The sequence below is a fragment of the Cutaneotrichosporon cavernicola genome (genome assembly GCF_030864355.1).
Source record: "Cutaneotrichosporon cavernicola HIS019 DNA, chromosome: 2".
NCBI lineage: Eukaryota > Fungi > Basidiomycota > Tremellomycetes > Trichosporonales > Trichosporonaceae > Cutaneotrichosporon > Cutaneotrichosporon cavernicola.
The window spans coordinates 2709956-2737941 of record NC_083394.1 but is presented as its reverse complement, the minus strand read 5'-3'; the positions used below and the strand labels follow the sequence as shown (position 1 = coordinate 2737941).

General features: G+C 58.2%; 6 protein-coding genes across 6 annotated transcripts; 4 read left to right on the top strand and 2 right to left on the bottom strand.

Moving 5' to 3' along the window:
- Positions 1–423: 423 nt before the first annotated feature.
- PAN3 (uncharacterized protein) lies at positions 424–3031 on the top strand (the record flags this gene model as incomplete). Its single annotated transcript, XM_060598137.1, has 11 exons — positions 424–508; positions 600–639; positions 674–695; positions 731–751; positions 795–862; positions 1055–1186; positions 1246–1480; positions 1516–1933; positions 1969–2741; positions 2812–2924; positions 2995–3031. The coding sequence occupies 11 exons, from the start codon at positions 424–426 to the stop codon at positions 3029–3031; spliced, it is 1944 nt and encodes a 647-aa protein (XP_060454960.1).
- Positions 3032–3877: 846 nt separating this feature from the next.
- CcaverHIS019_0210550 (uncharacterized protein) lies at positions 3878–4850 on the bottom strand (the record flags this gene model as incomplete). Its single annotated transcript, XM_060598136.1, has 2 exons — positions 3878–4516; positions 4557–4850. 2 exons carry the CDS (start codon positions 4848–4850, stop codon positions 3878–3880), a joined length of 933 nt encoding a protein of 310 aa, XP_060454959.1.
- A 295-nt stretch (positions 4851–5145) lies between these two features.
- uvi31 (uncharacterized protein) lies at positions 5146–6219 on the top strand (the record flags this gene model as incomplete). Its single annotated transcript, XM_060598135.1, has 3 exons — positions 5146–5316; positions 5548–5653; positions 6047–6219. The coding sequence occupies 3 exons, from the start codon at positions 5146–5148 to the stop codon at positions 6217–6219; spliced, it is 450 nt and encodes a 149-aa protein (XP_060454958.1).
- Positions 6220–9720: 3501 nt separating this feature from the next.
- CcaverHIS019_0210530 (uncharacterized protein) lies at positions 9721–13350 on the top strand (the record flags this gene model as incomplete). The annotated part of the gene is made up of 12 exons (XM_060598133.1): positions 9721–9988; positions 10190–10558; positions 10605–10864; positions 10919–11036; positions 11101–11342; positions 11379–11889; positions 11929–12089; positions 12123–12191; positions 12234–12380; positions 12415–13047; positions 13114–13139; positions 13344–13350. The coding sequence occupies 12 exons, from the start codon at positions 9721–9723 to the stop codon at positions 13348–13350; spliced, it is 2811 nt and encodes a 936-aa protein (XP_060454957.1).
- Positions 13351–16548: 3198 nt separating this feature from the next.
- Positions 16549–21293, top strand: SFU1 (uncharacterized protein; the record flags this gene model as incomplete). Its single annotated transcript, XM_060598132.1, has 4 exons — positions 16549–16551; positions 17542–17578; positions 18247–19856; positions 19890–21293. 4 exons carry the CDS (start codon positions 16549–16551, stop codon positions 21291–21293), a joined length of 3054 nt encoding a protein of 1017 aa, XP_060454956.1.
- A 608-nt stretch (positions 21294–21901) lies between these two features.
- On the bottom strand, positions 21902–26640 carry BCK1 (uncharacterized protein; the record flags this gene model as incomplete). Its single annotated transcript, XM_060598131.1, has 4 exons — positions 21902–22168; positions 22208–22962; positions 22999–24483; positions 24795–26640. The coding sequence occupies 4 exons, from the start codon at positions 26638–26640 to the stop codon at positions 21902–21904; spliced, it is 4353 nt and encodes a 1450-aa protein (XP_060454955.1).
- Between the last annotated feature and the right edge of the window lie 1346 nt (positions 26641–27986).

The following is a 27986-nucleotide window of genomic DNA, read 5'->3' as shown; positions in this document are numbered from 1 at the left end:
AATGCAACTGCCCCACAGGATTCATGCTGGCTTAGCAATGATACCAGAAATGCCAGACAAGTGCACCGATGACTGAGTAAGTCTGACCTGCTTGGCAGAGACTGCATATGATGTGAATGAATGGAACTCACTCCAAGCTCCGCTCGCCCCTTTGACTGCCCCGCCCTCCATTATCCGATCACCTTGTTGAACCCGTAGTCTTCCTTCCACTCATCCACTCATCCTTTCATCCATCCATCTACCCATCTATCTATCCATTCATTCATTCATTGCTCATTGTCCTCCCTTCCTTGCTTCCTTTTTTCCTTCCCTCCTCCTTTCTTACCATCTCTCCTTTCCACTTCAAGCGACGGACATCTTGTCGGCTCTCCCTAAGCTAGTCATCACCGCGTAGTCCCCCGCGCCCACCGCGACGCAGACGTGATGGCGGCCCCTCGTGCCAACGCGATCCAGATCGTTCGGCCGCCCGACAATGCGAAGACCGAGACGCCAGAGAAGCCCAAGAAGGGTGAGTCAACAGAGCGGCAACGCGCGCCCGTGGCGCGTCTCTGATGACCCGCTCGTTGCAGAACTGCCTTGCCCGACAAAGCTTATACCAGACGCGACGCAGCGCTTGTGCCGCAACGTATTGATCTATGGGTACGTCCAGCGCGCGCCCTTCCCCTGACGCCAGGACGTGCCGCTTTGAACAGAGCGTGAGTCAAAGTAGACGAAGGATGCTGACACACAGTGTCCGTACTACCATCCTCCTGTGAGCAATCCCATCGGATGTGACGCATCACCGCTAACGACAGCCTGGCACCGACCCGTTGGCCGCGCCGTCGACAGCACCAGTGACTTCCCCCACTAAGACGTCGCTCAGGTGAGTGAGAGCGCGTTGACAGGTTCCCTATCCCGCGAGAAGCCGCCACGGTTCCTGCCTACCATTTCATTGCGGGCAAGATGCTGGATACGCGTCTCAATCACAGGCTGGCGCGGACTCTCCACCTACCGACTTTCGTCGGACCTATGACTGGCGCCTACTGTTTGCTCCTTGAGCGCCCACTAACCTCAGTGTACACGCCACGCCCTTTGCGTCGCCCGAGACCAAGGACCCGTCTCTCTCGACGATTTCGGGACTGGGTGCGGAGCACCTCGCCGCGCCCGTGTTTGTCCCTAAGACCGCGATGAGCGAGACCTCTTCCTCGTGAGTGTCGTCGGACTGCGTGCCTCTCCGCAGGTTCCGCCCACATGCGTTAACCGCAGACCTGCACCGCAGTCGAGCACGACGCCTGTGCCTACGGACTGGGCGAACGCTGCGCCCTTCAACCCGCCGGTGGACGGCATGCCGAGTATGCAGCAGCAGCATCAACAGCACCCGCAGCATCCCCACCAGCCTCACCAACACCAGCACGGGATGGGTTACGACGAGGGTCTCGGGTTTGATCCCCAGTCTGGCATGGACACGAGCATGTTCATGCCGCCTGCGCAACGCCGCCTGGTGAGGTAGAGCTTGATCAGCCCAGTTGACACCAGCCCGAGTACCATCTGTACACGGGACCCTTGCCCCACCTCGCGCCAGGCCGTCAGCCGATGCACTCGTTCTTCATTCCGGACGAGCTGCGCCGGATGGTCCACTCGCGACAGGAGGCAACATTTGCCAACCCGGGCATCTCGCAGGGCCTCCCCGCAGAAGTGCATGTCTACCACTCGCTTGTGCCGCTTGGCAATCCCGCCACAATGAACAACGTCAGCCGTGTGTTCCACCACCCCGGACCGGTGTACCGCGCAACGAGCACCGTTGATGGTAACGTGTATTGTCTCCGCCGCCTGGAAGGCTACAAGCTCTCGAGCGAGAACGCGTTCGCCGCGGTCGAGACGTGGCGCCAGATCCGGCATGCCAACATTGTCGGGCTGCGCGAGGCGTTCACAACTAAGGCGTTCAATGACAACTGTCAGTTTGTCGACATGCAGCAGAGCTGACTCCAGCCATGGTCATGGTGTACGATTTCCACCCAGACTCAACGACAATCGCCGAGGAATGGCTCAACCCTGACGCGATCGCACATCGGCGTCAAGCGGGTGTGCCCATCCCCGAACGCATCATGTGGAGCTACGTCATCCAGATCGCAAACGCGCTGAAGGCCGTGCACACGGCTGGCCTGTCCGTGCGCTGCCTCGACGCGAACAAGATCTTGATCACAGGCAAGAACCGCGTGCGCATCAACGGCGTTGGCATCCTTGACGTGCTGAGCTTCGATGTGCAGACGCCCATGGGGATGTACCAGCAGGAGGACCTTCTCAATTTTGGGCAGCTTGTCATGGCGCTGTGTGCGGACTTTGTTCAGCCCGGACACGCCCAGAGCATCGCGCAGGGCCTCGAATACATTGGCCGCGTGTACAGCCTCGACCTCAAGAACCTCGTTGGCTACCTGCTGGGCAAGCCGACGGCGCTCAAGACGATCGATGAGGTGCTGCGTCTCGCCGGCCCGCGCATCCTCAACGAGCTCGACGCGCTGCAGGCATACAACGACGCGCTGGAGAGCGACCTCGGTGCGGAGGTGGAGAACGGCCGGATCGCGCGCATGCTCATCAAGCTTGGTTTCATTAATGAGCGCCCCGAGTTCGAGATGGACCCTCAGTGGTCCGAGTCTGGTGACCGCTACGTCCTCAAACTCTTTCGCGATTATGTCTTCCACCAAGTCTCGCCAGACGGGAAGCCGGTGGTCGACCTATCGCACGTCTTGACTGTTCTGAACAAGGTGAGTACTGCCTGGCGTCCACCGCCGGAGCCTGACGAGCTGCCGCCTTCGTAAGCTCAGCTGACACCAGCTCGACGCCGGCGCGCGCTCGCGCGAAAAGATCATGCTCGTGTCGCGCGACTCGCAGTCCTGTCTCGTCGTCGAATACCGCGATATCTACAAGTGCATCGAGTCCGCGTATAAGTGAGTTGGACACGGCCAGGATGGCCTTAGCATAGTTGGCGCCTACGGATCTGAACGAGCTGACACACAGCGAGCTGAGGAGCGCCGGCAAAGCGATCCGGCGATAGAGGAAAATACGATAAACCGTAAAAACATATGAAAAGCTGCAAACAAAGAGCGCTAATGCGCGCGACCGGGTGAATGCCTGCTTGGTGACAGGCAAACCGCTGACCGACTGACGGACTGGGGCTCGTGCGAGCCGGGAGTGCACTGATATGTCGCGTGGATGCTGAGACACTATATGTCACGCGGAACAGCTAACTGCTCAGCAGCTCCGTTTTGTTATCCTCCGTGCGATTGCTCGTTCGGGCGCGGGCGGAGGAAGTCAATTCCTGTCCCAGTGTAACGCCAATCCCAGAGACCTAGAATCCACGGCGGCAAAAGCAAGAGCGCTGTGTCCTGCAGGGTTGTCGATACAAGCTGAGACAGTCCCCCGATACGACAACGTGCATACCGCGGAGAATCCAGCAATCGATACCAGCTGATGTGTCACATCCCCGCATATCGTGCGCTGCCGTCGGAGTCTCTATCGGGGATCACATCAGCCGCGGGCTGCCTCACGGACTGTCTCAGTGCGTTATGCTGCTTCAAAGCACCCCGGGGAAAGCGAGCAGGGCGTCGGCAGAACTTTGGAGGGTGGTTGAGGGGAATCACGTTAGTGGGCTGTCGCCATGTGTCAACTAGGTCGTCTAGAGCCATGGCGGGGCTGGCCCTCTGGTCCAGAGAGTGCTGTTCTCGTGGTTCGATGCCAGTGCGTGTCATTCATCGCGACGTCTCACAACGTCAATGAACGCGTCCTAGAGACTCGCCGCTCAGCGAGCTTGATGCAGGCCGTCAGTCTCGTCATTTCGACCAGGTGTCTCTCCTCCACTGCTGGCCCTCTATAACATGACTATGCTAGTGTACAACTATTCTTAAGCCTCCGCGCGCCGAATCTCCTCCACCATCCGCTCCCGCTCAGCCTGCCGCATGCGGAGGAGCGTCGCGCTCTCCATCGCGGCATCCTTTTCCCGCTGCCTCTGTCGGTCCTTCATGTCCGAGATATCAGGAGCCGACCCGAACCCAAACCCGGTTCCCTTACCGTTCTCCCGTTGCTGAGCGGCCCACTGTACCCAAGCAGGCTCCCCTGCCGCCCACTTGGCTTTGGCGCCGATCCCAGCCCCATCGTGCATGCATGCCCAGCATCCGCCCCAGTTACCCGCAGCGAACTCGACGAGCGCGCGCGGCCCCTTCTTCCCCTTGGCCAGGGCGACGTGTACGGCCTCGATAGCGCCGTACTTGTTCAAAGCGGTCTCGAGATCGCCCTGTGTACATCCAACAGGAAGTTGGAGTTTGAGTTGCAGATCTTCGGGGGAGATAGGCGGTGGTGCAGGGGGTGGTGATGACTTCTTCTCTTGTCGGGCGGCGGCGATGGCGGCCTCCTGTCGTTTCCGCCTTTCCTCGACCATCCGGCGCCCAGCATCATGCACGGCTTCATCTTTAGCCGCCTCCTTCCTCGCATCCAGAGCGTCCTTGCGCGCGCGCTTTGCATCCTCTTCTCGCCGTAACAGGTCCTGGTCGTCAGCACCCACCAGAATTAGAACTAGAACATACGTCGACCTTGGCCTTACGCTTACTGTCCATCTCAGCCCGGCGGACAGCCTGTGCCCGCGACTGAGCTAACTTTCCATCGATGAACTTGCGTTTCTCGGGGTTGGTAAGAATGGCGAGCGCCAGAGATATAGAGTGGAACATGGCCTCTGCTTCGGGACCAGGATTCTTGTCCGGATGACAACGGAGGGAGAGCTTACGATACGCCTTGCGAATCTCCTTCTCCCCCATCTCGAGCGTGACGCCGAGCACGTCGTACGGGTCGATATCGCGTTCTTCGTCCGTCAGGATGGCCATGGTGTGTGGTGTTTTGGGTGAGTGGTCAAGTCAGGATTTGCCACCTAACATGTCGATTGTATCCAACCTCCACATTTTGATTGAAAATGACGTGGCGCTTACTCTGACTGGCCGGCAAGTCAAAGGATCCAATGGGCTATCAGATACAGGTCAACGTCAACTCGCCTCTTATCTCCCCCCCCTCTCCCTCTCTTGCACCACTCCACTCACGGACTCGACCTTTACTGCCTTTGCTGGACTCGGACTCTGACTCGGACTCGGACTGGGACTCATTCGCCCCACGACCCCATCGCCAATGCTCTCCTCCCGCCCGCAGTCCCTCCTGAAGCGCTTTTGGCTCACCACACTCCGTCCGACCGCAGTCCCAGCCTTCCTTCCAATGGCACAGCAGGCGCAGCAGGCGTCCACGTCGGGCCGCACCGCCCTGCGCGTCCCCGGCCCGGTCGAGACGGCGATGCAGAAGAAGGTGAGACTTGGGCGGGAGGGCGGAAGGCCGAACGGGAACAATCGTGAGGGGAGGGCACAGCCAGGCGTGCCGAGGAAGGTGTGGACATGATGTGCTTCGCTCTCGACTACGGCGGCGACATCTGCACCGGAAGCGTCATGAGCGGGCTCCTGTTCCTCCACTCCGATCTGCCTGCTTCCTACGGCATGATTTCCCCGCTTTCCTTTGCACCGCCAATCAGTCTGACACCAGCTCATGGACGCCTTCCAGCCGCAGCTGATCCGCATCTCGAACGACTCGTCCAAGCACTCGCACCACGCACCAATGGTCGCTGTCGGCGGCGGCAATGGCGAGACCCGTGAGTGGCTGCGGCGCCAATGCGAGCAGATCGGTGCTGACGACCGCGTTTCCTTTCCAACCTCCTCATCTGTTCATGTTATGGTGCTGGTATGGCGTCGAACACTCCTAACCTAACGCTCGACTCTGTTTTTGTCGTCCGCTTCTGTTCGACTGGGTGATAACTCTACTCGACCGTACGCCTGCGTCATCCACCTGTGATGCCCGTACCTACCGGCACTCGTAAACATTCCCGTGTCACATGACACCTTCCCGCACGGCCAACTTGCCCCATCTCCTGTTGCTCCATGATTCCTTCGCATCCACTCTGCGCTACACCTTGCACACGTTACCTGTCCTGCGTGGCAACGACGACGGTGACGACTCTGGTCCCTAATGCGCACGGGTGTATCAGACTTCGCGGTCGCCATTGTCTCAGCGGCGTTTGAGGGCAAGACGCAGATTGCGCGTCACCGCCTCGTCAACGGGCTGCTCAAGGACGAGTTCGACATGGGCCTGCACGCGCTCTCGCTGCGCCTCAAGACGCCAGCCGAGTGGGAGAAGACGGACGGTGCTCAGGCGGCATAGCAGAGCTATTCCTCCTCGATCGAGAAGATTGACTAGTTGGAAGGGGATTGTTGCTCGGCGAGAATGACTTGTGCCACTTCCACCAAAGGTAGAGCCTCTTGCCTCTACGGGAGTAGAGTCAAGGCGGCTGATATTGGAAGCCCGACTCTGGGGCTCTCGGGTACCTGAGCAGGTCCTGAGTACCGTTCCATCAGAAGAGTGATGATGATGATGATTGGTTGTGATTTACTGTTTTGTCGGGTGAGGTGATGACAATATGACAAGAAAGGAAGGTGATGGTGCGAGGAGTGATTCTATTTATTGGTGGTGCGAAACAAGGAGGTATGGTCCAGGTCAAGCCCGCTACTAGAGAGGGTAACCAAGGTCCGAGGGGTGGGGAACAGGAACAGGTAAAGAAGCTTGGGCCTTGGAAGAGGCAAACCCCAAACGGGGGTTGGCCTAATGTGGCCCTCGTGCAAAGCTGGACAAAGCTGGACAAAGCTGGACAAAGCTGGACAAAGCTGGACAAAGCTGGACACAGTTGGACACAGTTTGGACTAATTTGGACTTGGATATTCCATTGCGTTATCGATGGCGACCGGTCGGCCGGCCGGCCGGCGATTGGGTCGTCTACTTGACAGGGACTCGGCCACTCGGCAAAATAGGATAGGGCCATTTAGAAGGCCAGGAAGGCAAAAGGCAATAGGGAGGATCGGAGTTTATTCCTAATGTATCCTGTTTATATTCTAGCAAGACTTTAGGTAGTCGAAACTACCCTTACGACGCCACAGATTGGCTACTTAGCACAGTCTGTGGCGTCGTAGGGCTAGTTGACTACCTAAAATCCTGCTACAATACTGATCTTAACTAACCCTTACAACTTCTATCGTTAGACTCATAAGGAACATGTAAATACTGCATTGTTCTCTCGAGTGCTCTAAACAATTCTGTCCGTTCTTCAGTTCAACCTGCTCTTTCCCATTTTCCCATGAAGACGGGCCCAAACAGCACTTTAGCTCCAAGACAGTCTGTCACGTGCTCTGTGTGGCGTTACTTGGTGTCACCTCGGCACATTGACGCACTTACGTTCCGCACTCTCAGCCAGCATGTTATTCGGTACTCCACTCCTTGCTGGGCCATTACCACGTCCTCAGGTCGGCCGTACCGTACCAGCGCACCCTCGTACCGGTGTACCAGCTACCCCTGTCTTACATACATCCGATGGCGGTTCGTCGCCCTCATCCAGCTCGATTGCGCACGGGAGTGAGGCACCACATTTCAAGACCAACGTAAGACAGGTCAAGATGCCGCGTGTGGCGGAGGCGGAGGCGTCCCGCCAAGCCACATACAGGATTCAATGCGGGTCGAGGTGCCTGGTGGACATCTGTTAATTGGCAGATATGGGCCCCATCAGTCGTCGTCGTCCAGCCCATCTGTTAGACCATTCCCCGGTCGTGCGCATAAGCCCACTTTGTTGGCCCGTGATATCGGGGTTGTTCCTCACCTTGTCTCATATGTTGATCCAGGCGTTATTGGCGCTTTTCCTCTGGGGCCAACAACACTCACCATTCCTCACTCCGACCTGACTGAAAGCCGCCGAAGCGTTGCCAGTCGCCGACGGGCGGACAACTTTGTCCCTGGCTTTGGCCCTGGCAAAGACCAGAGGTTCGGTAAGACACCACGGGGATAAGGATCAAGAGCTAGCGGACACGAGGATACTGTCAACCAAGGCTTTGTTAGTTCTAGTTGATCAGTGCATTCGATAGAGACATGGTATTGTACAGAATAGATAATGTTACAGCGGCCAAAGCCAAAGCTGGCTGGCTGGCTGGCTGGCTGGCTGTCGGCACGTCGGCACGTCAGGAGTCGTCGGGAGTCGGGCAGTAGACCAAATAAGCCACCTGACGCCATCTTTGGTTTTGCTGCTACAACTGCGCCAACAAAGGTCCATTTCGCCCTCTTTGGACTATCATGTTCCAGCGCCCCGTTCTCACAACTCCCTCTACGGCTTGCCTGTTTGCCTGTTTGCCTGTCTGGAGCGCCCGGCCCCATCCAACTCGTCATCTCCGCCTTCATTCCTCCGGGCCTTTTGGGCCCTCATGTCCCTCGCGTGGTCCCCTACCATTCTTCTGTTTCGTGTACTTTCCCTGCTACCCTACTTGCTGCCTGACCTGCCTGATTGTCAGCTTGCCAGCAGCTTGCAGCCTGATTACTTGATACTTGGTCAGACTGTATACTGTATACTGTACCCTCAAATCAGCCAGACCGCCAGACCGCCAGTAGTCTCTGTCACAAAGTTCCTGTAATCTGGTCTACGAGCCTGACACGATTGCCGAAGTAGCCTCATTGAGCGTGTCGGATACGCTCCACATCAGAAACCACTCATCACCCCTACCACCACCACCTAGTCCACCACTCGCTCCATCCTCTCCATACTATTCCTCGCTCTTGTCATCCAGAGGTCAGGTCTTAGTTAGCCTTGTACCGCCCTCCTGCCGTCATTCCGAGCCTGGGAAGATACGCACGCCCACCCCTTGTACAGGTAGGAGGATATTATCCGACCATTCGGAGGCAGACTCAAGGTTGCCGCACCAATACTTGCCTTCCCTGGCCCGGCCTGTCTCAAAACCAACCTCTGCTCTTCTGGGTTCCGCGACAGTTCCCAGTTGGCCTCGAATCTTAGGCACGGAAACCATCGCGCGCGCGCGCTCTCTCTCTCTCTCACTGTCTCTCTGCCGCTCAAGCCGCTCAAGTCCTGATCCGACAGGTTGGGTGTCAAGTATCGGCGGCGTACACCTCATGTTGGAAGCAGTCGGTTGCTTGGGCCTCGTTCTGAGCCTAACCTAGCCTAGTCTGGCGTTGCAAGGACAAGTCACCGCCAACTAGCCAACCCAATGCTATCAACTGCAAGAGTGCACTCTCTGCATGCAACCCGACTTTGACCAACCCCGTTCTTTAGTGCGCAAATATCCCTACCCAGGCTTCCCAAGTTACCCACAGCTACCCACAACTATCCCCCAGTTACACACCCCTATCGTCTCGCGCCTCCTCAGGCCTTTCGACCCGAACAACGGACTCCGCCCGGCCGGCCCCGGACTCATCACATCATCATCTAATATCCTATCGCAATCCAACCACCACTCGTTTGCTCAATCTCTCGTTTGCATACTCTCAGTTGGATCTACTTGGACAGATTCGACCAACGCCTCCCGCACCACCACCAACACTCTCGCCACGCGGCAGTCTTCGCTCCCGCCTCGCTCCCCCACCCACCATCCACCTTTTACCCCACTCTCACTATCTTTCCCCCACCCATAACGCTACTCCACCATCCACTCCCTTCATCAGCGCGCCATGCAGCGCGACCGCGATGACCGCGATATCCGCGATCGCGATCGTGATCATCGGTTCCCCCCACCACCCGACGCGCGACCATTGCATCGATCCTCGTCATCATTCCTCCACGGCCTCCCACCACCCATATCGGCTAGTCCCCGTGGCTATTATCCCCCCTCACCCAGCATGCGTGACGTCCCCAGCCCTGGTCTCACACATGGCGAGCATATGGGCTGGGGCGCCGGACCCCATGCATCAGTGTCCCCGTCAACGATGGACATGCCCCGCCCCGGTTCGAGCAGGCGCTGGAGCCCACCAGCAATGTCGCCCCGCTTCACCGAAAGGCTACCTTCCCTGTCCGACTACCCCCAGCCTCCTTCCGCTGCCACTTACGCGCCACGCCACTGGGAAGCGCCACCGTCCCCCAACCCTCTCCCACCAGGCTATGCAAAGGGTGAGTTGTATCATCACCAGTCGCCCATGCGTGGCCACGAGCCGTTCGTCTCTCCACGAATCCACCAGGGCCACGAACTGCCACCTCCCCCACCTCTGCATGAGCCGCCTGGAGTGGCAGTGTTGTCTCCACGGGGTTCAATCGGAGCACGGCCCTCGACTTCGGCCCTGACGAGCGCCCGGTCGACTTCCAAACACCCAGCACCAAGCCCTCAGGACACCGCTGCCCCCGAGCCGAAGAGGAAGAAGCGCCGTCAGGCCTTTTCGTGTGCGGAGTGCGCGAAGCGCAAACAAAAGTGTAACCGCGAGACACCATGTCAACATTGCGTGAGCCGCAAGGTGCCGCACCTCTGTGTTCCCAGCGCACGGTCAGGATCGCCGCCACCCAGGCCCAAGCCCAAAACAGAGGTCGAAGGCAACACTGCGACGTCGCGCTCAAAGATTCCCGAACAGGCAGCGACACCTATTGCTCTGAACGGCCGTGTCCATAAGCTAGAGCGCATTGTCAATGCCGTCCTTAATCGTGTCGATGGCCTGGAGAACAGCAACGCCTTGGCCGAGTGGAGGCAGAGTGAGTCACTCTTCTACTGAAAATGCAGAACTAGGCTAAACTCTAGCCCACCAGCCAGCAGGCTCACCTCCGGCCGTGCACGCGAAGCTTGAGCTTCCCGTGTCTGCGTCACCCGCAACTTCTGGCGCGCTGGGCCGCATGGAGTCTGAGACCGCAGACGACGTGTGGCTCGGTGGCCTGGACCGCGGCACTGTCAGCCGAAACCCGCTGCCGCAGAGCGAAACTCGAACGCCACTTGGCCTCGACTACCATGGATCAGTACGTGAACAGCTGGAGAATATTGTCGACGAAGGTGGCACCGTCACTGTGCGTTTACAGTTGCATCTTGGCGGGATTGTAATGTCAATGCTCATCCAACAGCTCCGGAAGGCTCTTCGGGACCTGCCTCCAAAGGACAGCGCCGACAAGCTCGTCGCTTTTTTCTTTACAAAGGTCAATCCGATTCGCTACCCAATAGACGAGCACTTGTTTCGACAAGGTGAGATAAAATTAACCTCAATGCTTCGAATTTAACCTTGGAACTCGTGCTGACGTCGCGCCAGCTTACGAAGCTGTCTACGCTTCCGGGGCTGACATTACCCCGGCCTCGGTGCTGGCGCTCCCCCTGATATTTGTTGTCCTGGCGATTGCAATCAGACTGTCCCCGGAAGGCACGTCGGAGAACAACACCGTCGAGCAGAGGCGCAAGGCTAGCATGAAACTGCTCTGGGGCGCACAGTTTGGTATCATGGTCTCGACGTCACTCAACGCCGAGAACTTGCAGCTTGTCGAGACGCGCATCCTTGTGAGTCATCGCAATATTCATTCCGAGCTTACATAGATCGGCCTCTATCTCGTGCTCATGCATGAACGGCGGCTCGCGGAGGGCTGGCTCCAGTTCCGTGCTGCCACCGCGACTGCAACTGCGCTCTGCTTGCACCGTGACGGCAGTCTTCTTGACATGGACCCGTACATGACAGAATATCGTCGCCGCCTCTGGTCCTACTTGTGCCATGCCGACGCCACGTACTCGTGTCTCCTCGGCCGTCCAGTGTCGATCAACCCCAATTTTTACGACACAAAGGAACCGAGCAATGTCGAGTTGTCGTCGCTCCTCAACTCCGACACCATGCCCCGCTCAAAACCGCTCGATGAGCCGACGTTCGCCACTTTCCTCATCTTACGGAACCGCCTCGCTGGTATCGTGTCTCAGATCGTGAACCAGTTCCAGAAACTGCACAATCCGATCAAGTACTGCGACGTCCAGGCGATCGACCAGCAGCTCCGCAAGCTCCATGACGACCTTCCTCGTCAATTTCAGATGCTCACCCCGGACAAGTCTCTCGATAAGGGTGAATAATTGGCTGCTGATTAAGTGGCTGACTTTACAGCACAGCCCTTCCTCGCGGTGCACCGCTACTACATCCAGACTGAAATACTCCACTTTACGATAATCCTTCATCGGCCGTGGTTTTTACGTCAAGTACGAAGTCTGAAGTACGCTCTGTCGCGGCGGGCATGCTTCGAGGCGGCCATCACGGATTTCAAAATTGTAAACCGGAAGTGGCTCTGAGCTAATCCGCAGCGTCAGGCATTCCACAAGGAGAACCCCGACTTCTTCGAGACGCTTCTGGGAGGCTCGTTCCGCGAGTTTGTGGGTGTCATTTGGATGACGTCTAGTCGCAACTAACCGCAGAACTGCGCAATGATCGCGGGGATTAACCTCTTACTGGAGCCCAACTCGCCATACGCTTCGGACATGTGGAAGATTATGACCAACTTCATGGAACACAACCCCTACAGCCCGAACAGTGACGAGTTCAGCCGGAGGGAGGCCGCAATTGTGAGTTGTATTTGCCTCTTGTGTTAACCTGCAGATCCACACTCTCAACAAGCGCGCTTCCTCGCTGCGCCGTTCACAGAGTGGGGAGTCGGGTGGGGAGGATCTCTTTCATCCCTTACAGGACAACACGTCCTTTGAACGTGGCGGCCGTCCATTCTCACACACGAGGGGAAACTCAAGAGCGACTAGGGAGTCATCGAGACCAAGCTCGTCTCGCGCCAGCCGCGCAGGCAGTGCTGTTTCGGCGCAGGACACACCGGCCGCGGCGAGCCAAGGTTTGGAGACTCCGCCGTCTGATGTTGCTGCCAACCCGGACCAGATCCAGGATTTGTTCAACAAATTTCTCACTGCGAACTCTGAGTTCGGACGTGACGGAGGCAAGCCGAAGGAGCTGCGGCCCAGTCTTGTCTCGAACCAGTCCCTCCTCGGGGTCCTTGGCCTCACGATGCCTGTTGTCGACGTCCTTACCGATGCTGTTGAGAAGAACGTGATGGCCGACGCTGTTCCCGATGCTGAGCTGCACGACCAGCAGTTCGCAGGCGACTCGAGCCTCGCGTTTGGCGCGATCCCATCCAGCTTATACCCGCTTCACGACGTCGTCTCTGCAAGCAAGGAAGTCAACTCGCCGCAGTACTGGGACACATTTGCGAACAGTACGCCGCCGTTTGTTCTCGGCTGACTCTAGTAATGGTTGAGCATGCTGGCTTGGCATAAGTGACACGCGCTCGCGCAGGATACGAAACTAACGCCACGCCTTCAGTGAGTACCGCAGTGTTCCACACTGGCCTGTGCCAACTCCGATCCGCGCCCCTACCACGCCCACGTCAGTGCTAGTAGGCTTGACCTAGTGGGCTTGACGTTGTTCCCTTCGAGGGTCCGGGTGATCAAAGCCCTCTGTGCAGAGGTGCCTGTTCTGCGACGTCAAATTCGGATGCATCTGGATGACGTGCCTGCTAACGTCAGTCTCTGATCTGGAGGGTTTTATTTTTGGTGCCTGCATTTTGGGACTTCTTCGGGCCAGTATTGCCCTATTGCGTATGAATCTCCGTGTACCCAAGCGTCTTGATGCCCTCCTTCTCCCGAGCTCTCGGGCTCACACGGTCCCCGACGCACCTCCTGACCTACTGTTGTGTACAAAATACCGTGCCGGGCGGATATATACCCCCAAATTCCGCTGCTGGCTTTATCCGGCGGCCCGAGCACCCCGACCCCAACACGTATGCCCATCGTATCAGAAGTTTACCCGCAAGCGCGCTCAGGCGATTGGGCAGGCATGCCTGTGCTCGAGCGAGAGATATCAAACGTTGTTGGGGCTCGGACCTCTGCAAACAATGACAATGCCGATGTCAATGACCAGAAACGAAAGCAAAGGCGCTCTGGAAGACGGCAGGGATAGATTTGGCGGCAGGTGCCTTACGGGGATTTCTCCAAGGGCGTTCAGATGCACCACACCACGATCCACGAACCGGGCGTTATGGGATATGGGATCTGAGGAAGGAGGGTGGATGGGAGGGAGGTTCATGGCCCCAGATCTACCCAGAGATATTGGCCCTGGCGCTTACCACATCAAAACACGCGCCATCAAAGCCACAACGCCACACTCCCACGGTGCCGCCGGGCACGCTTCCATGCGCCCCCCGGTGTGCCGCCGTTAACCACGCAACTGCCACTCTCCACTGCCACTCTCCCCCACTGCCACATCGCTTCTCCACTGCCACTTCCCCACCTCCCCCACTGCCACACTGCTTCTCCACTGCCACTTCCCCACCTGCCCCACTTGCCACTTCCCTATCCCAACCCTTCCCCCACCCTCGGCCCGCCCTCTCCAGCCTCTCCACCCTCTCCAGTATGGGCTGATCCTCACCAACTTTGGAAGATCCCCGCCTGCCACTGGCGGTTCAGGAGGGCCGGTTCCGTTACGCTCAGCGCATCAGCTCTTTCGACCCTCGCATACTCGCCAGCACAACCTAGAGTTCATCTATGAGGTCAGTCAGAGTTGGGATGTGGCCAAGAACGTAATGACTGTCAAGGGAAATTGGCGGTGCTCGTTGTGCTTGTTGTGCTCGGTTGCATTGTTCCCGAGACGGAGGCTAACCTTGGCTGCACAGGTCATGGTGGCCAGGTACGTCCCGGGTACCAGGTGTCGACATCCGTCGAGATCCGTACGATCTGCTTATCTCCCGATCTGGTCACTGCTAAGATCGAACGGAGTGAGTGGATGCAGGCCAGCATTGACTTGGATTTCGGAGATCAAGTCGGGCCACGTCGCGATGTTGGGATACTCTGCATGGCGTAAGTGGGTTCGCTGTCACATCCCGTTGGAACGTCGCTAACAACGACAACGCCTTTAAATCATCTTGCTAGCTTCTGGGAGATCTTTAAAATGGCAGTCTGCGATCGGGGTTCGGCGCAATGTTTGAAGGTATCGGCGACCAGGCCGCTGCCGCACCGCCGGACACGTCGTCACAAGAGTCAAGAACGGGGCATTTGCCCAGTGGGATGCGATGGGACTCCCTCCAGTTTCTTGGTCAGGAGAAGGCAGTTCTGATAGTCTATTAACCTGAGCCCAAGATGCGATGGCCGCCAGGCGCCAGACGTCTACTATTTCGGTCTTGCTGTAGACGTTGAGGCCGACGCCGTATGCCCACCCAGGCTCCACACTTTCGTAACGCCACGTTAGCTGAGGGTGGATGCATCGCGTGCTGAATCGTAATCGTTATCAGCTTTCACCTCCATCTCACCGTCATCGGCCTCATGTTTCCCAGCGCTGTTGGCGACGGAGAACTTGCGCAGAACAAGCTGCTTCAAGACTTAGGTTAGCTTGTCCTCTCATCTGCCGTCCGACACCGAGATGCCGTCGCTACCTTTCAACTGATTCGATTCATTGAATTGACAAGCAGTGTTCGACATTGCACGCCGAGCACGGCGTCGGCTGTGTCCGGATGGGATCGGCACGTTTCGGCAACCACTCGGCTCGGGCTACTTTCGAATCCAGGCACAAAGTTGGCTACCTTGTCACGCGCCAATCAGCACAGGCCGAGGTATCTCATCTGCCTCCGCTCCGTCTTTTCTGTCTGTGCCTAGTGATCAAGTGCCTAGTGTCGCAGTTGTGAAGTGTTCACGTCGATGTGAATAACACTGAGCACTCGGTTTCACGCGAGACTACCGCTGAGGGATAGCAAGGGGGGATGTCGCCTTGACGGTTTCTGGGACTGAATGGGGGATGAGGAGGGTGACATTGGGATCTGTTTCCGTGTTTGTGTTCGCTTGACTCCGTAGCCCACCAAGTGATTGGGCGCAAGGTCAGTCACCCACCCTTGCCAATCTGGCCCATCATAGCAGGGCAAAGAGATCCAAAAGATTTAGGGGTATGTGAACCATTCGTAGTCGTTCTGACACACTTTGCTCAAGTCGGCTCGTCTGCAAGGGCCGCGTATATGTCCCATATGCTCGGGGCTTGAGGATGCGCAGTTCCGCTCACAATCTCACATCGGCCAACGACAAGGGCCGGGGGAGGGGGGGTTATGAAAGTGGACCGGATATAGCAGCTCATCCGCACGCCCCAGCCTTGACTTACTCAGGGTTCAGAGGATCAGAGGCCGGCGATATGGCATATCAGCGGTGTGTGGCGGGTTTGAGTAATGTGACGGATTTTTTGTGATCGGATAAGGGAGCGGTAGGCTCATCTTGTGGACTTTTAGTGGCAAGAGCAGCCTCGTGATTGGCTACGACTCCCTTGAAAACAGCTGGCAAGGGAAATTGGCAATCGCGATTAGATCACCCATACCGCCGCCCAGATGCCGCGAGTGGCACCTTTTTACCTTTGTGCGCGATGAGGATACTTTGCATTTCACCCTCTGAGCCTAACTGGAGGACAAGAGAGCAGAGGGTTGACGGAACGTGGTGGCCGAAAAGACTTTTCGAGATCTGGTTGACTCTGTTATGCATCGATGTATGACTCCATGTTAGGTGGGATAGGCGGGGAGCGCCGAACATTGCATTGGTGGCTCGGGACCGATGTCAGAAGGCCACGGCCGCAACCACGGCCACTGATTACGATTAGGCGGGAGCGCTGACATCACGCCCATGACCGTGACCCGGCACCGCTTAAACTGTACTGGTCAGTGTCTCCGCGATCAGACCGGATGATGCATCGGAGACATTCAGCATGGTGAGGGGTTGGACAAGGAGTAAGACGACAACGCACAGAGAGGTACGGTACAGTTGTGTGCATTGACATTGCTCGGCATTTGTAGACGAGGATGGTTCGTGTGGATTGTAGGATAGGACAGCTAGAATAGAGGCCTGTGCGTGTTAGTTGCATCTAATCGTGGGCGCTGATTAAGACGTAGCCTGTTCAGGGTTCTAGAGTCTTTCCTTTCCTTGTCAAACTCCAAGGCTATTCAATATCTCAACTTGGGAAAAAACTAAGACCCATTTGATGGATGGCGCTCTATGATCTACGTAGTTGTTGTAAAATAGAATAGACTGCGACATGAATCAAGATCCCGCTATCCACGACGTCTGTTACATTCACATAAGGTAGTTTGCTGTACTGTAAAGAATGCAGGTTTGCCGGGCTTGGAACCGAAATCGACCCGAGAGAGTGTGTTGATCTGGCCCTCGTAGCCCGCCTTCCCCCCCCCCTCTCATCCTCCCCCCTCCAGGCCTAAGGGTGTTTGGATCTTTGGGCAATCCAGGCAACGGCGGTGTGGCCGAGGTCTTTGAGTGGAATTGATTGATTGGCTTGATTCATCTGCATCTCGCATCCTCCCATTATCTCTCCTTCCTAACCTCCTTGTTGCTTGCTAGCTTCCCTCCTTCCCTCCATCCCTCTCAACCCATCTTTTGGCATCCACATCATCCATCATCCATCAACCATCCACCATCCGCCATTCTCCCTTTAACAATCTACAATCTAAACATATCCTCCCACGCGGCAATTGCCACTCAAACTCTTGTCTACCCACCGGCCTCCCACACCACACCGCACCACACCACACCACACCACACCACACCACACCACACCACACCACACCGCCCATCATTCCTCTCTCAACATCCATCATATTCTTCGTCATCGAGCCACCCTTCACGACACTGTCGGCCACTCGCAAAGTCTACCAAACCGCGTAACGCACGCGCACACACGCACGCAAAGCGCACACAAGCATTCAAAGGAAGGAAGGAATTCCTCTGTACGTTTTGATAACCTATCTTGTCTTGTCCTGCCCTTCTTCCCTTTGCGTGTCGTCTGCCCACTTGGATCTGCCCATCCATCCAATCTACCAATCTCTCCACACCCACCTGGGCTTTGCCACCGCGCTCTTCTGCATCGGCTCTACTTCCATCCACGTCGTACAGCATTTCGAGTCCGAAATCCGCGCCTCGCGGTTTCGATTCGGGCACAAGCTCGGGCGAGTCCTCAGATAACGCCACCCATCCCGACCAGCCCAGTCACAGACCTCGGATGCGCTTTTGATCCCATCAAACCACCACGCCACCACCCGGCACACGAGCTGGAGGCACCATTGTCATATCTGCTGTTATCAAGTTTGATGATCGGCGTCTAGCAAGTTTCTGTTGGTACATGTGGTGGATTTGGTTCGGTGATTGCTGGGCGCTCTGGTCTTGGGCCCTGCCTTTAGGTGCATTTGGCCTTGTGGGCTTTGGCTTGTTGGGTGCCCTGATTATCTTGCGTTATCCGCCAACCACGGACTAGCAATCCCAAATCCATCCAAGCCTCATCTCTGCCTCTCTTCCTCTCCCTCTCTCTCTCTGTGTCATCCATCTTGATCTCTTGCTCCCGTTTCTGTCAGCCGCAACTCTCCATCCATCCCATCCACAGTCGCTGATCGGATCCCAGACGATATGCCGAACGCCCCCACGGCGACTTCCCCTCCTCACCAACCCGCTCACAGCCCGACAGTACCCGCGTCGCCAAGCTCGGCAAAGGTTTCTCCCCGTGCCAGCCACTCCAATCCAATCTCCCCTATCGCCCGCTCATCTCAACTAGCCGGTTATCAACACTTTGCAGCTTCACGCGTCTCGGGCACCAGGGACTCTCTTGTTACTCAGGTCGACGAGGAGGAAGACGAGTTAGACGACGACGTGGACAACTCGTGTCCAGCCAAGTCCACCCCTCCTGTGCCTCTGTCATCAACGGCGCACCAAAATTTGTCCGCCACCACGTCCAACGGGCCTGTTTCGGCCTCGAACGGATACAACAGCATGAGCTGGAGGAAGCCGTTGAGTGGCCGCTGGGGCGCGGGTTTCGGGGCGTCGAACGAACGCGGTGGTGACGAGGACACGCCAGAATCCGAGGCGCCCCCGGCGGGTACGCCGGTGGTTGCATCTGAAGTTGCATCTGCAACTGCGTCGCGTGCAGGTTCAGCTGCGCCGAAGGACGAGTTCGACTCTGGCCCCGGCACGCCGGCAACCGAGGAGAATGGGGATAAACCGAAGCGCAGGACGTCTCGGAGGTCCACCGCCCAGCTTAAGAAGGAGGACGAGGAGCCGGCTGCGAAGAAGAGGAGGTCTGCTGGACCCGGTACGCCTCCAGAGCCCTGTGGTCCCGCAAAGCCCGGATCTTGTCCAGGAGACGGCCGCTGCAACGGCTCTGGTGGCAACGCGGCCTGCGAGGGCTGCCCAACCTATAATAATACCTTGGCAACTCAACCGACAAGCGCTCCGGGCCCGGCAGAGGGTGTCGAACGCCCTTCTGTCAAACCGTCACCGGCATCCGACCGGCCCTCGGAGCGCCCCAATCCATGGGGCCTCAACCTCATGGGGACCATGGGTTCTCGCCCGTCGTCGACGGCCAACAACGACGCCCGGTACCCTCCAGCTGGTGGCGTAGCTGGCCAGCAGCAGGGATCCTTGGCTGGGCCACAAGGGACCAAGTCGGCCTTGTCGGCTGATGGCAAGCAGACAAACCCAAATTCTCCTGAATCGGATGCTCCCGACAAGCCTGCACCGCAGGCTGGTGGCACCCCAGCCGGCAATGGGCTCGCTGCGACACCTGTCGGAATGAGCTGCAGAAACTGTGGTACCAGCACCACTCCACTGTGGCGCCGCGATGAGGAAGGTCGCCCCCAGTGCAACGCGTGTGGCCTCTACCACAAGCTCCACGGCGTTCCCCGTCCGGTCGCCATGAAAAAGACTGTTATCAAGCGTCGCAAGCGCGTACCTGCCGTTGCGACAGCGGCTACGCAAGGCCGCGCTGGCTCCGCGGGTGCTCCACCAGCGCCTTCAGCATCAGCCGCAGTTCCGCACAGCAACCCGTATGACGATAAGGCACGACCGTATGGGATGAGCTCGCCGTGGGCTCACAACCCTGCCCAACGTGACATGGACCCAAGACGCAAGAACATGCCTCTCATCATCCCAACAGCGGGCGCCAACACGGAGCGCAAGAAGCCGTGGTGGATCGAGGACCGTCGCGAACGCGATGACAAAGAGCGCGACCATGGAGAGGTGAGCATGACCATATGCACCCCCTAACAGCAGCTTTCGTCTCACCAGCTTGCTGCGGAGACACTGCTCTCGATTGCTCCGCAGACCAAGGTTGCAGCGAGCGTCTCTCCCGAGATTGGCCGTGACAAGCTTTCGGCGTCGGGGTCGGCGCGCTTGGAACCTGGTTCCAGCCGCATGGACGTCGACTCGAAAGATGATGTTCTCCGTGGGGTCAAACGCAAGGCTGACGAGGACAACCACCTGCCCAGCGCCCACAGCCTTGGGTTGGTAGGTCTTGCCGGCGAGAAGGAGCGTGAACGCTCGCGTGAGCGCTACTCGCGCTCTCCCCTGGCGCAGACAACCGAGAATCGCGCCGCTGCCGCGGCTAGTCCTTCAGCGCCTGCACCTGCTACGGCTGCTTCTCGGTTGAACGCAAGCACTGGGTCGAACGCAAGTGCCTCGCCCACATTCACTCCCCGCTATTCTATCTACGGCCCGAACCCACGTGACTCGGCGATCGGCTCGCCATGGTCCAGCCTTGCTGCTGGCCGGTACGGCGGCGGCTTCAGCTTCGGCCGTCGCGACCTTGGCTCATCTGTCGGTGCTTCGCCCGCAAGCTCGGCCCCAAAACCAGCTCAGCTTTCCCCCCAGCGACGTCCATCACCGGAGACGACGCGTGACACCGGGGTCTCTCGCTTCTACGGCGGTGCAGTCGGCGGCAACTCGTCGCTCTCGTCGTCCTACGGCCACTACAGCATGAGCCGGAGGGAGCTGGACGAGCACCTCAATCAGCTCCGCGAGGGTAAACGTTGGCTGGAGAGCATGATGATCAAGACGGAGAAGCTCATAACCGTTGTCGAGGGCAAAATGGAGACCGCTGTGCCCGCAGCCGCGGCATCTACACCCGCTCCGGCCGCGGCGCCCGTCAGTGCCCCTGCGGATGGCGGCGGGCGCAGCAACGAGGACTGGGAGTTCGAGGAGCGCGAGAGGCAACGACAACGCGAGTTTAAGCGCTTGGAAGAAGAGGCGCAACGGGACCGCCTGGAGAAGGAGCGGCGCGACAAGGAGCGCGCCGCGCGCGTCAAGCAGACTTCGGCGATCCCAGCAGACCCTGCGCCGCCGGCCCCGCGTCCCGACTATGGGCTGTACGACCGAGGAAGACAGAGCCGGTCTGATGCCGAACGGCGCGACCTCTTGCTTGCGCGTCGCGTACCAGCGACGTCTCCGAACGCATCAACAAGTGCGGCGACAGCGAACGGGCGACCTCCCAGTACGAGCGTTACTGAGCGCGAGCGCGTCGCTCCCGCACCATCACCCAAAACGACGGGACTGTGGGAACGTGAGCGCGCTGAGCGCGAGCGCGAAGAGGTGGTCGGGAGTGCGCCAAGTGTCGCCCTCCCCCGCCGTGAGCCAGGTCGCATTGGCCGTGGGCTGTGGGCGTTCGAGTCGCGTGGCTAGTTTCTTTTGACGAGTCGCGTGGCTAGTTCCTTTTGACTTGTAGCTGTAGTAATGTTGACATTGATTCAGTGCAGTGCCGGCGGTGGAGGTTTGCGAGGGGTCTGGAGATAGCGGCTGGCTATCTCGGCCTGGGTTACCGCTGTAGAGGACGATAAGCCAATGCATACCGATGGAAACCTGCAGATTCCATTCTATCTCCCCCGCTTGTCAAGTCACGTGGGAGCGGGGGAACATCTGAGCAGTGCTGTAGCAGACGCTTCTAGATGGGCATGCCAAAGTTCCCACCATGCGCCATAAACCGGGCAGAAGTGTACCAACTAGCGTCACATCAGATGGACCGTGAGCAAGTGCATCACGGTATCGAAGCCTGGGCGGCGGTTGAGGTTGAGGTTGAGGTTGAGATTGATCTGGACAGGAGTCTGGAGAGAGCGGAAACGCGCCGTCTCCGCACCGGCCTGTCCTACGCACGTCACAACAGCAAAGCATTGAAATACATGCCAAGCAATCATCATGCGTTGCCCCGCAATCCTATCTATGACGCGGGCTATGGGGACATGGCGTTGGTGTGCGGAATATAGGTGTGACTAGTTTACGGTGGGGTGGCGCGCCTATCCCATGCCAGAGTTTCCGCTCGTGTTGTTCATCGACGTTTCTGCGCGTGCCTTGTCAAGCCGCCGTGCGACAGCCTTGCCAATCCTCGATTCGTGGAAGGTCCACGTCGGGTCCAGGTCGGTGACGAACTCATGCTCTAGAAGCTCAACGGCGGTGGGGCGGGCGTTGGGGTCGATCACGAGGCAGCACTCAAACAGGAACTTTAGTGCCTGGGCGGAGAAACGCACATCACTCGGGATGCTTGGCCTGCATTGGTGAAAGAGCTGGAATCAGCCATGTACGTTGGGCTGCAGATTACTCACCTTCAGGATGACTTGCATCTGTTCTTGCACTTCGCTCCATGGGCGAGCTCCCGTAAACATCTCCAGGACAACGCAGCCCAGCGACCAAATATCGACCTTGCCGCTATAGGTGCGCTCGCCTTCCGGCACCTTACGGCTCCCAGTGCGCTCGCCTTCGGGGTCCTTACGGCTCCCAGTGCGCTCGCCTTGCGAATGAAGGACTTCGGGTGCCATCCAGAAGATGGAACCCTTCATCATTGTGCCATTGTCGTACGAGTCGTACACATTCGCTGTCTGCCTCGAAATGCCAAAGTCGGAAATCTTGCACACGCCGTTGGCGTCGACAAGGATGTTGTCGCCCTTGAGGTCGCGGTGCCAGATGCCTCGGTTGTGCAGGTACGCGAGGCCTTGAAGGATCTGGCTGGTAAAGAACTGGACCAGCTGCTCCTCGAAACGGCCCTGGTTGGGTGTCCGGTAGATTGAAGCAATGGTGCCGCCCGGGACGTACTCGAGGAAAATGGACACGTACTCGAGGCTCGTCTCAAAGCCGAGATATGTGACAATGTTCGTGTGGTACAGGTCCTTGAGAAGGGTGATCTCCTTTTGCAGAGCGGCTATCACGGTCTTCTGCCGCGAGTCTACTGTTCCGTCATCTGGGGAAGCCTGCTCGACCTGCTTGACTGCCATCATGTCGCCAGTGGTCGCATTCAGTGCCAGGTACACTCTGCCGTACGAGCCCTTGCCAATCATCCTGCCCCTGACCCAGTTCAAGGTCACTGCAGTTAGTAAACCCGATACATCAACACACTCACCAGGACGACCGTCAGAGCATGGCGATTCGGGAATTGAGGGTGGAATCTGGCTTTGTGTGACCTCCACTACACGGTGACCCCACATGCTCGAGCTGCGCCGGACCCCTACCGCACCTTCCGCGACGACCTGATTGCCTTGGTCAACAGGGCAAGCATCTACCTTGTGCTTCTGCATGGACCGCCGGCGCAGGTCGGCGACGTTACGAATCGAGCGGCGGTGCTCCGACTTGTTGAAGGCAGCAGCAGCCGCATTCGTAACAGCCTGGAAACCTGCGTGCACTGCGCCCCGGACTGGGTTCCTGTGCACCTCGTCGACCTTTGCGTTCTGCGTCGTTGAGGCTGTGAGCTGCCGCGCGGGGTGTTGGGGCGGAGGTGGGCGCTGTGTTTCGCTCGTGTTACGTGGAGAGTCAGACGACGGGGTGCTGGGCATCGAGAGACCGGCCGGGTCAACAAATGGCGCGTCAATGTCGATCTGTGGGAAGAACTCTTGCAGGTGCTCGTAGAGTGATTCGGGTTCCGGGCGAACGTGCCAATCGTTCTCTGGAGCACGAGCGCCCTGGACGCGCTGGATACTTCCAGTGTCGCTCTCCGAATCTGAGGAAGCGTCCGCATTGGTGATCGTCAACTGACGGTCACCACTAGTCCGGCGGTTCATACCAGCGAGGTCCGTTGGCTTGGCCGGCGGCGTAAAGAACAGCGTGGCCTCGTTGCTTCCCACCTGCGTGCTGCTAGGCAACAGTCCTTGGGGGTCCGCGATTGCTCCTTGGCCGTCAATGATGTCGTGGAACTGGCGCAAATCGTGGTTCACCGCCATGTACGTCGAGTCGCCCTGGGAAGGAGCAATGATGGTGGATTCCGAGGTGTTCGTACCATTGCCCGATACGACATCAGAAGGCGAATCGATTGTGCCATGCCGAGGTCGTAAGGGAAGCGTCCTATCGTTTCTGGGGTTCGGATACATGTTGTCGCGGACATGGCGATTATCGATGCGAGAGTCTGAACCTGTGCGACCCCGGTAGTTCTCGAAATGTTGAAATTGCGCTGTGCTGCGCCCCCCGAACTGGGTCAGATGCGGCGGGTCACGAGATGGTGACACTGTAGGTGCAGGGACTGACCACGCGGTGTTGGGCTGTGGAGAAGGGAAGGAAAGGATGCCGCGATATGCCGCGTCGGGGTCCGAGAACCGGCCACCATGGTAAGCCGACGGCTCCGCTGTGATTGGTGTCAACGGCATACCAGAGTGTCCAGAACCCGTCCCGGCGGGCATAGACGCCGGTCCTTGTTTGGTTGAGATGTATGGCGGCTGCGGGCGCGAGCCACGCCGAATAACGGGGCCCATGTGCCGGCGAAGCGGGCGTGGATATTTGTTCGACGATAGGTCATTACCCAACATAGGAGACGGCGCAGTGTTCGTCCTGATGGGAGTTGCGTGGGGCGCTTGCGTTGGTCGGGTCAGCTCGGACTGTCGGCGGTGATAAGAAGGCGCTGCGTGGTCCAGTTCTGATACATGCGACCGGGAGTCGTTGGTACATCCTGCGTTGGTGAAAGCATCACGCCGCTGGGCACGGTCACGGTAGAACTGTGTCTCTCGATCTTGGGACGCATCCGACTGCATCGCGTCAACAAAGACGAGCGGAGAGCACTTACATTTGTTTGCTGCGATACTGCCTGTCCTTGCTGCTGGGCCAGCTCCTGCTCCTGTTGCTGCTGCGATGCGGCTTGTACCTGCTGCTGAACTAGCTGCTGCTGCTGTTCTTGCTGCTGGTGGCGCAGCTGCAATAACTGCCAGACCTCACGCTCGCTTTCTTGCTCCTGCATGGCAAGTCGCTCGTCGGCCTCTTCACGTGCAAGGCGTTGAGCCCTCGCTTGCTGTTCGGCCTCCTGGTCCTGCAAATAGAGCATCAAGACCGTCGCCTTTGTCGCCGCGTCCATGTCATCCGTGATCCCAGCCAAAGTGGCAATCGCTTGCGTGTCGGCATCGGAGGGCCCCGCAGAGTAAGAAGACGACGGGCCCGCCCGTGACGACCTTGCCGCCGGGGTAGCCGCGGGAACTGGTCGGTAAGTGCCCTCGTCATCGTCTGCCAGCGGATCGATGGTGTGCACGTTCGGCGACGACAATGACCTCGAGCCATGGTGGAGAGGAGGCACGATCAACGGGTGATGCGCAGCGGACGTGGATACTGGGTCTGTCATGGGCGGCGAGTGTGAGCTGGACGAACCCAGCGTTCCCCGCGTCCGAACCATGTTAGCATCGTCGACGCTCGTGATGCTTGTGCGGCTGCCGGTGCCTCGGTCCATTGGCTCAGACGGGCCACTCATGCTACTGCTGTTCGAGCGATGGCCAGCGACAGAATATGGGGGAACGGTGATATCCGTTACGATGGGATAAAGAACAGGGTGACGGGTGTTGTGGTCTGGCAGCGCCCCAACCATGGTCCTCGTTGAGGGAATGTTGTCGGGCACCACGAGAAATTTGAGGGTACCGTTAGCGTTACCGTGCTGCTGGCACAACTGGAGGAGATCCTGGTTGGTGAGGGCGTTCCTGTTTGGCTGCTCTCCAATGTCCGTCTGGAAGATAGACAATAACTGGTAGTCTTCTTCACGGAAATGCAACTTGGAAAAGAGCCGCTCCCGAATGCCCTCACTCGTGTGAATGCCCGTGATGTCAACGACAACAAACTGCTCGTTATTGGTGGTAGCTTGCAGTCGAGCGCGTTGGACCGAGCCAGACCGCTGTCTGTTGCCACCTGTTGAACCAAGCCTGGAGTCGTCCGGACTGCCAACCCGGTTGCCATCCATGCTGTGAAGGCTCGAAGACGAGTTTGATGCGGTACTCCTCGTTACAGGGGGCGATACAATGGAAGGAGTCGACACAGGAGGTGATGGGTCGTAGGGAGGGGGGTGGTCGGCATTGGCGGAGGTGTAGGTCGGGGATGGTACAGTTTGTGATCTTATGGGATACGTTGGGATAGTCGGGAGCGCTCGGCCCGGCGACGTCGGTGTCGGCCCTTCAAATCCAGACGGCCGCCGGGGGTCCATATACACTGAGAGCGTTGACGTCTGGTCAGTCGGGCTCGATTGGGCGCGACGTCCGACCATCATTCGGTGCCGCTCAGGCTGCGGTGGCGGCGGCGGTGGGATGCCGCGATGTGGTTCACCGCCACCGGAAAGTAGTGGTGGAGAGCTATACGGAGGTTGAGGCAGTGCTATCTGCCGAGTAGCGTTGGGCGATCCTGACGAAGGCGCGGGGCTGTGGCCGTTCGGTATCAAGGTGGTTGTGGGGTAGGCGTTTCCTGGTGAAGGCAACGAGCCGGATGAGGTGCTGGCCGCGTTCGGGACTACGATTGGAACTGGTTCTGTCACTGGAGTACAGTTGCGGTCCAGGTTCGATGAGTCTGACGACTTCGAAGCGCCGCCAGCGGCGGAGGGACGGACTGGAGAAACACGCAGAGGAGAAACATGGGTCGGGGAGGGTTCGTCCTCATTATCAGAATCGTCGGGGTTGGCGATAACCAGCGGACCTTGTCGTTGCCTTGCGCCGACTGGACGACTCCGTCCCGAGGTCATCGTCGACGCGGAGACAGGCGTCACCAGCGCCACGCTCTGGGACACGGCTAAAGTGGGAGCGTGTCTGGTGGCCATCGCGCGACATTCGTCCAGTGAATGGTGTGTACCGCGAGGGGGTTGAGTGAACAAGAAGATGCTGATGCAGGCGAGCACTGTGCGCCGGTCGTTAGGCGCTGCACGGACCCGGGGTGGGTGTTGAGTGGAGAGGAGGGAGCAAAGGGTGAAAGGCGGTCCGGGTCTGGTCTTGTTGGTCCAACGAATCCCAGGTCGTGGTAGCCGTTGGTGGCAAGCCAAAGGACGTGGTATCACTGGCTGACGATCAAGCTAAAGGAGAGCCAGAGTCCTTGTCGTAGCGGTGTCGTGCGCAGGGGACAAGGGAGCGAAGGAGAGGGAAGAGTGGCAGAGCGGAAGAGGAATCCTGCTGGCCCCTCTGGGCAGTTACACGGACAGATGACGGGCTCGACGTGGCGAGGTTGGACGAGAGACGAGGCGTGACGCCGACGAGAAAAATCTAGTCGGGGAGGACTGGAGGTGTGCACGACGCTGAGATCCAGGTGGCGGCGCAGGGTGCTGCTGTGAGTACTTCCCACGCGGGCGTCCAGTGGTGAAGGTTGTTGTGTGCGCCGGGCTCGTGGGAGCAGCGGCGGTAGTAAGGGCCGCACGACAGGGGTGGGTGTTGGGCCAGGACAGGCGTTGACGTGCTAGAAGACGGAGAAGTCAAGTGCCGAAAGATGAAAGATGAAGGATGAAGGGTGGTGGTGGTGGCGAGGTCTGTATAATGAGGGGATTGAATTGGGCGAGGGCGGTGGTGAGCTGTGCGGTTGGCGGAATGTAGAATGAAAGAGGCTGAGGAGTGTTGGGGTTGGGAGGGGGGGGGGGAGAAAGAAGGTTGGAGAGGAAGGGCCCGAGTGAGGAGACAGTGTGATAGAGATGTGAGATGTGAGATGAGAGATGGGAGGTGGAGTAATTGCTATGATAGTTGACAATGAGAATGTGAATTGATGGGTTTGATGAGTTGATGGGTTGAAGGGTAGATGATTGTACGGTGGTGGTGGGTTGATGGTTGTACGGTGGTGGTGGTGGGTTGTGGGTGATGGTTGCTATGGCGGCAACATCATAAAGGAAACCCCTAGTAGCCTAGAGCTAGAGCCTAGAGACCCGTCACTCGCTCGCTTCTGCTACCTATATTACATAGTATGCCTAGTACCTGCCTATAACAAACGATACTGTGCGCCTGTACGCCTGTACGCCTATAAGGGGTAACGGAGGGAGGTAACTACCGATAGAGGTGAGGTGGGTGTACGTGTGTAGGGCTCTCCAGGGTGCTATCAGCGCCAGGGTGACCCAAGGTTGTTAAGCGGGGAAGCATCGGTAGCCTTTCATGATCTGGGCCTTGGGCCATTCGGCCATCCTCCAACTAT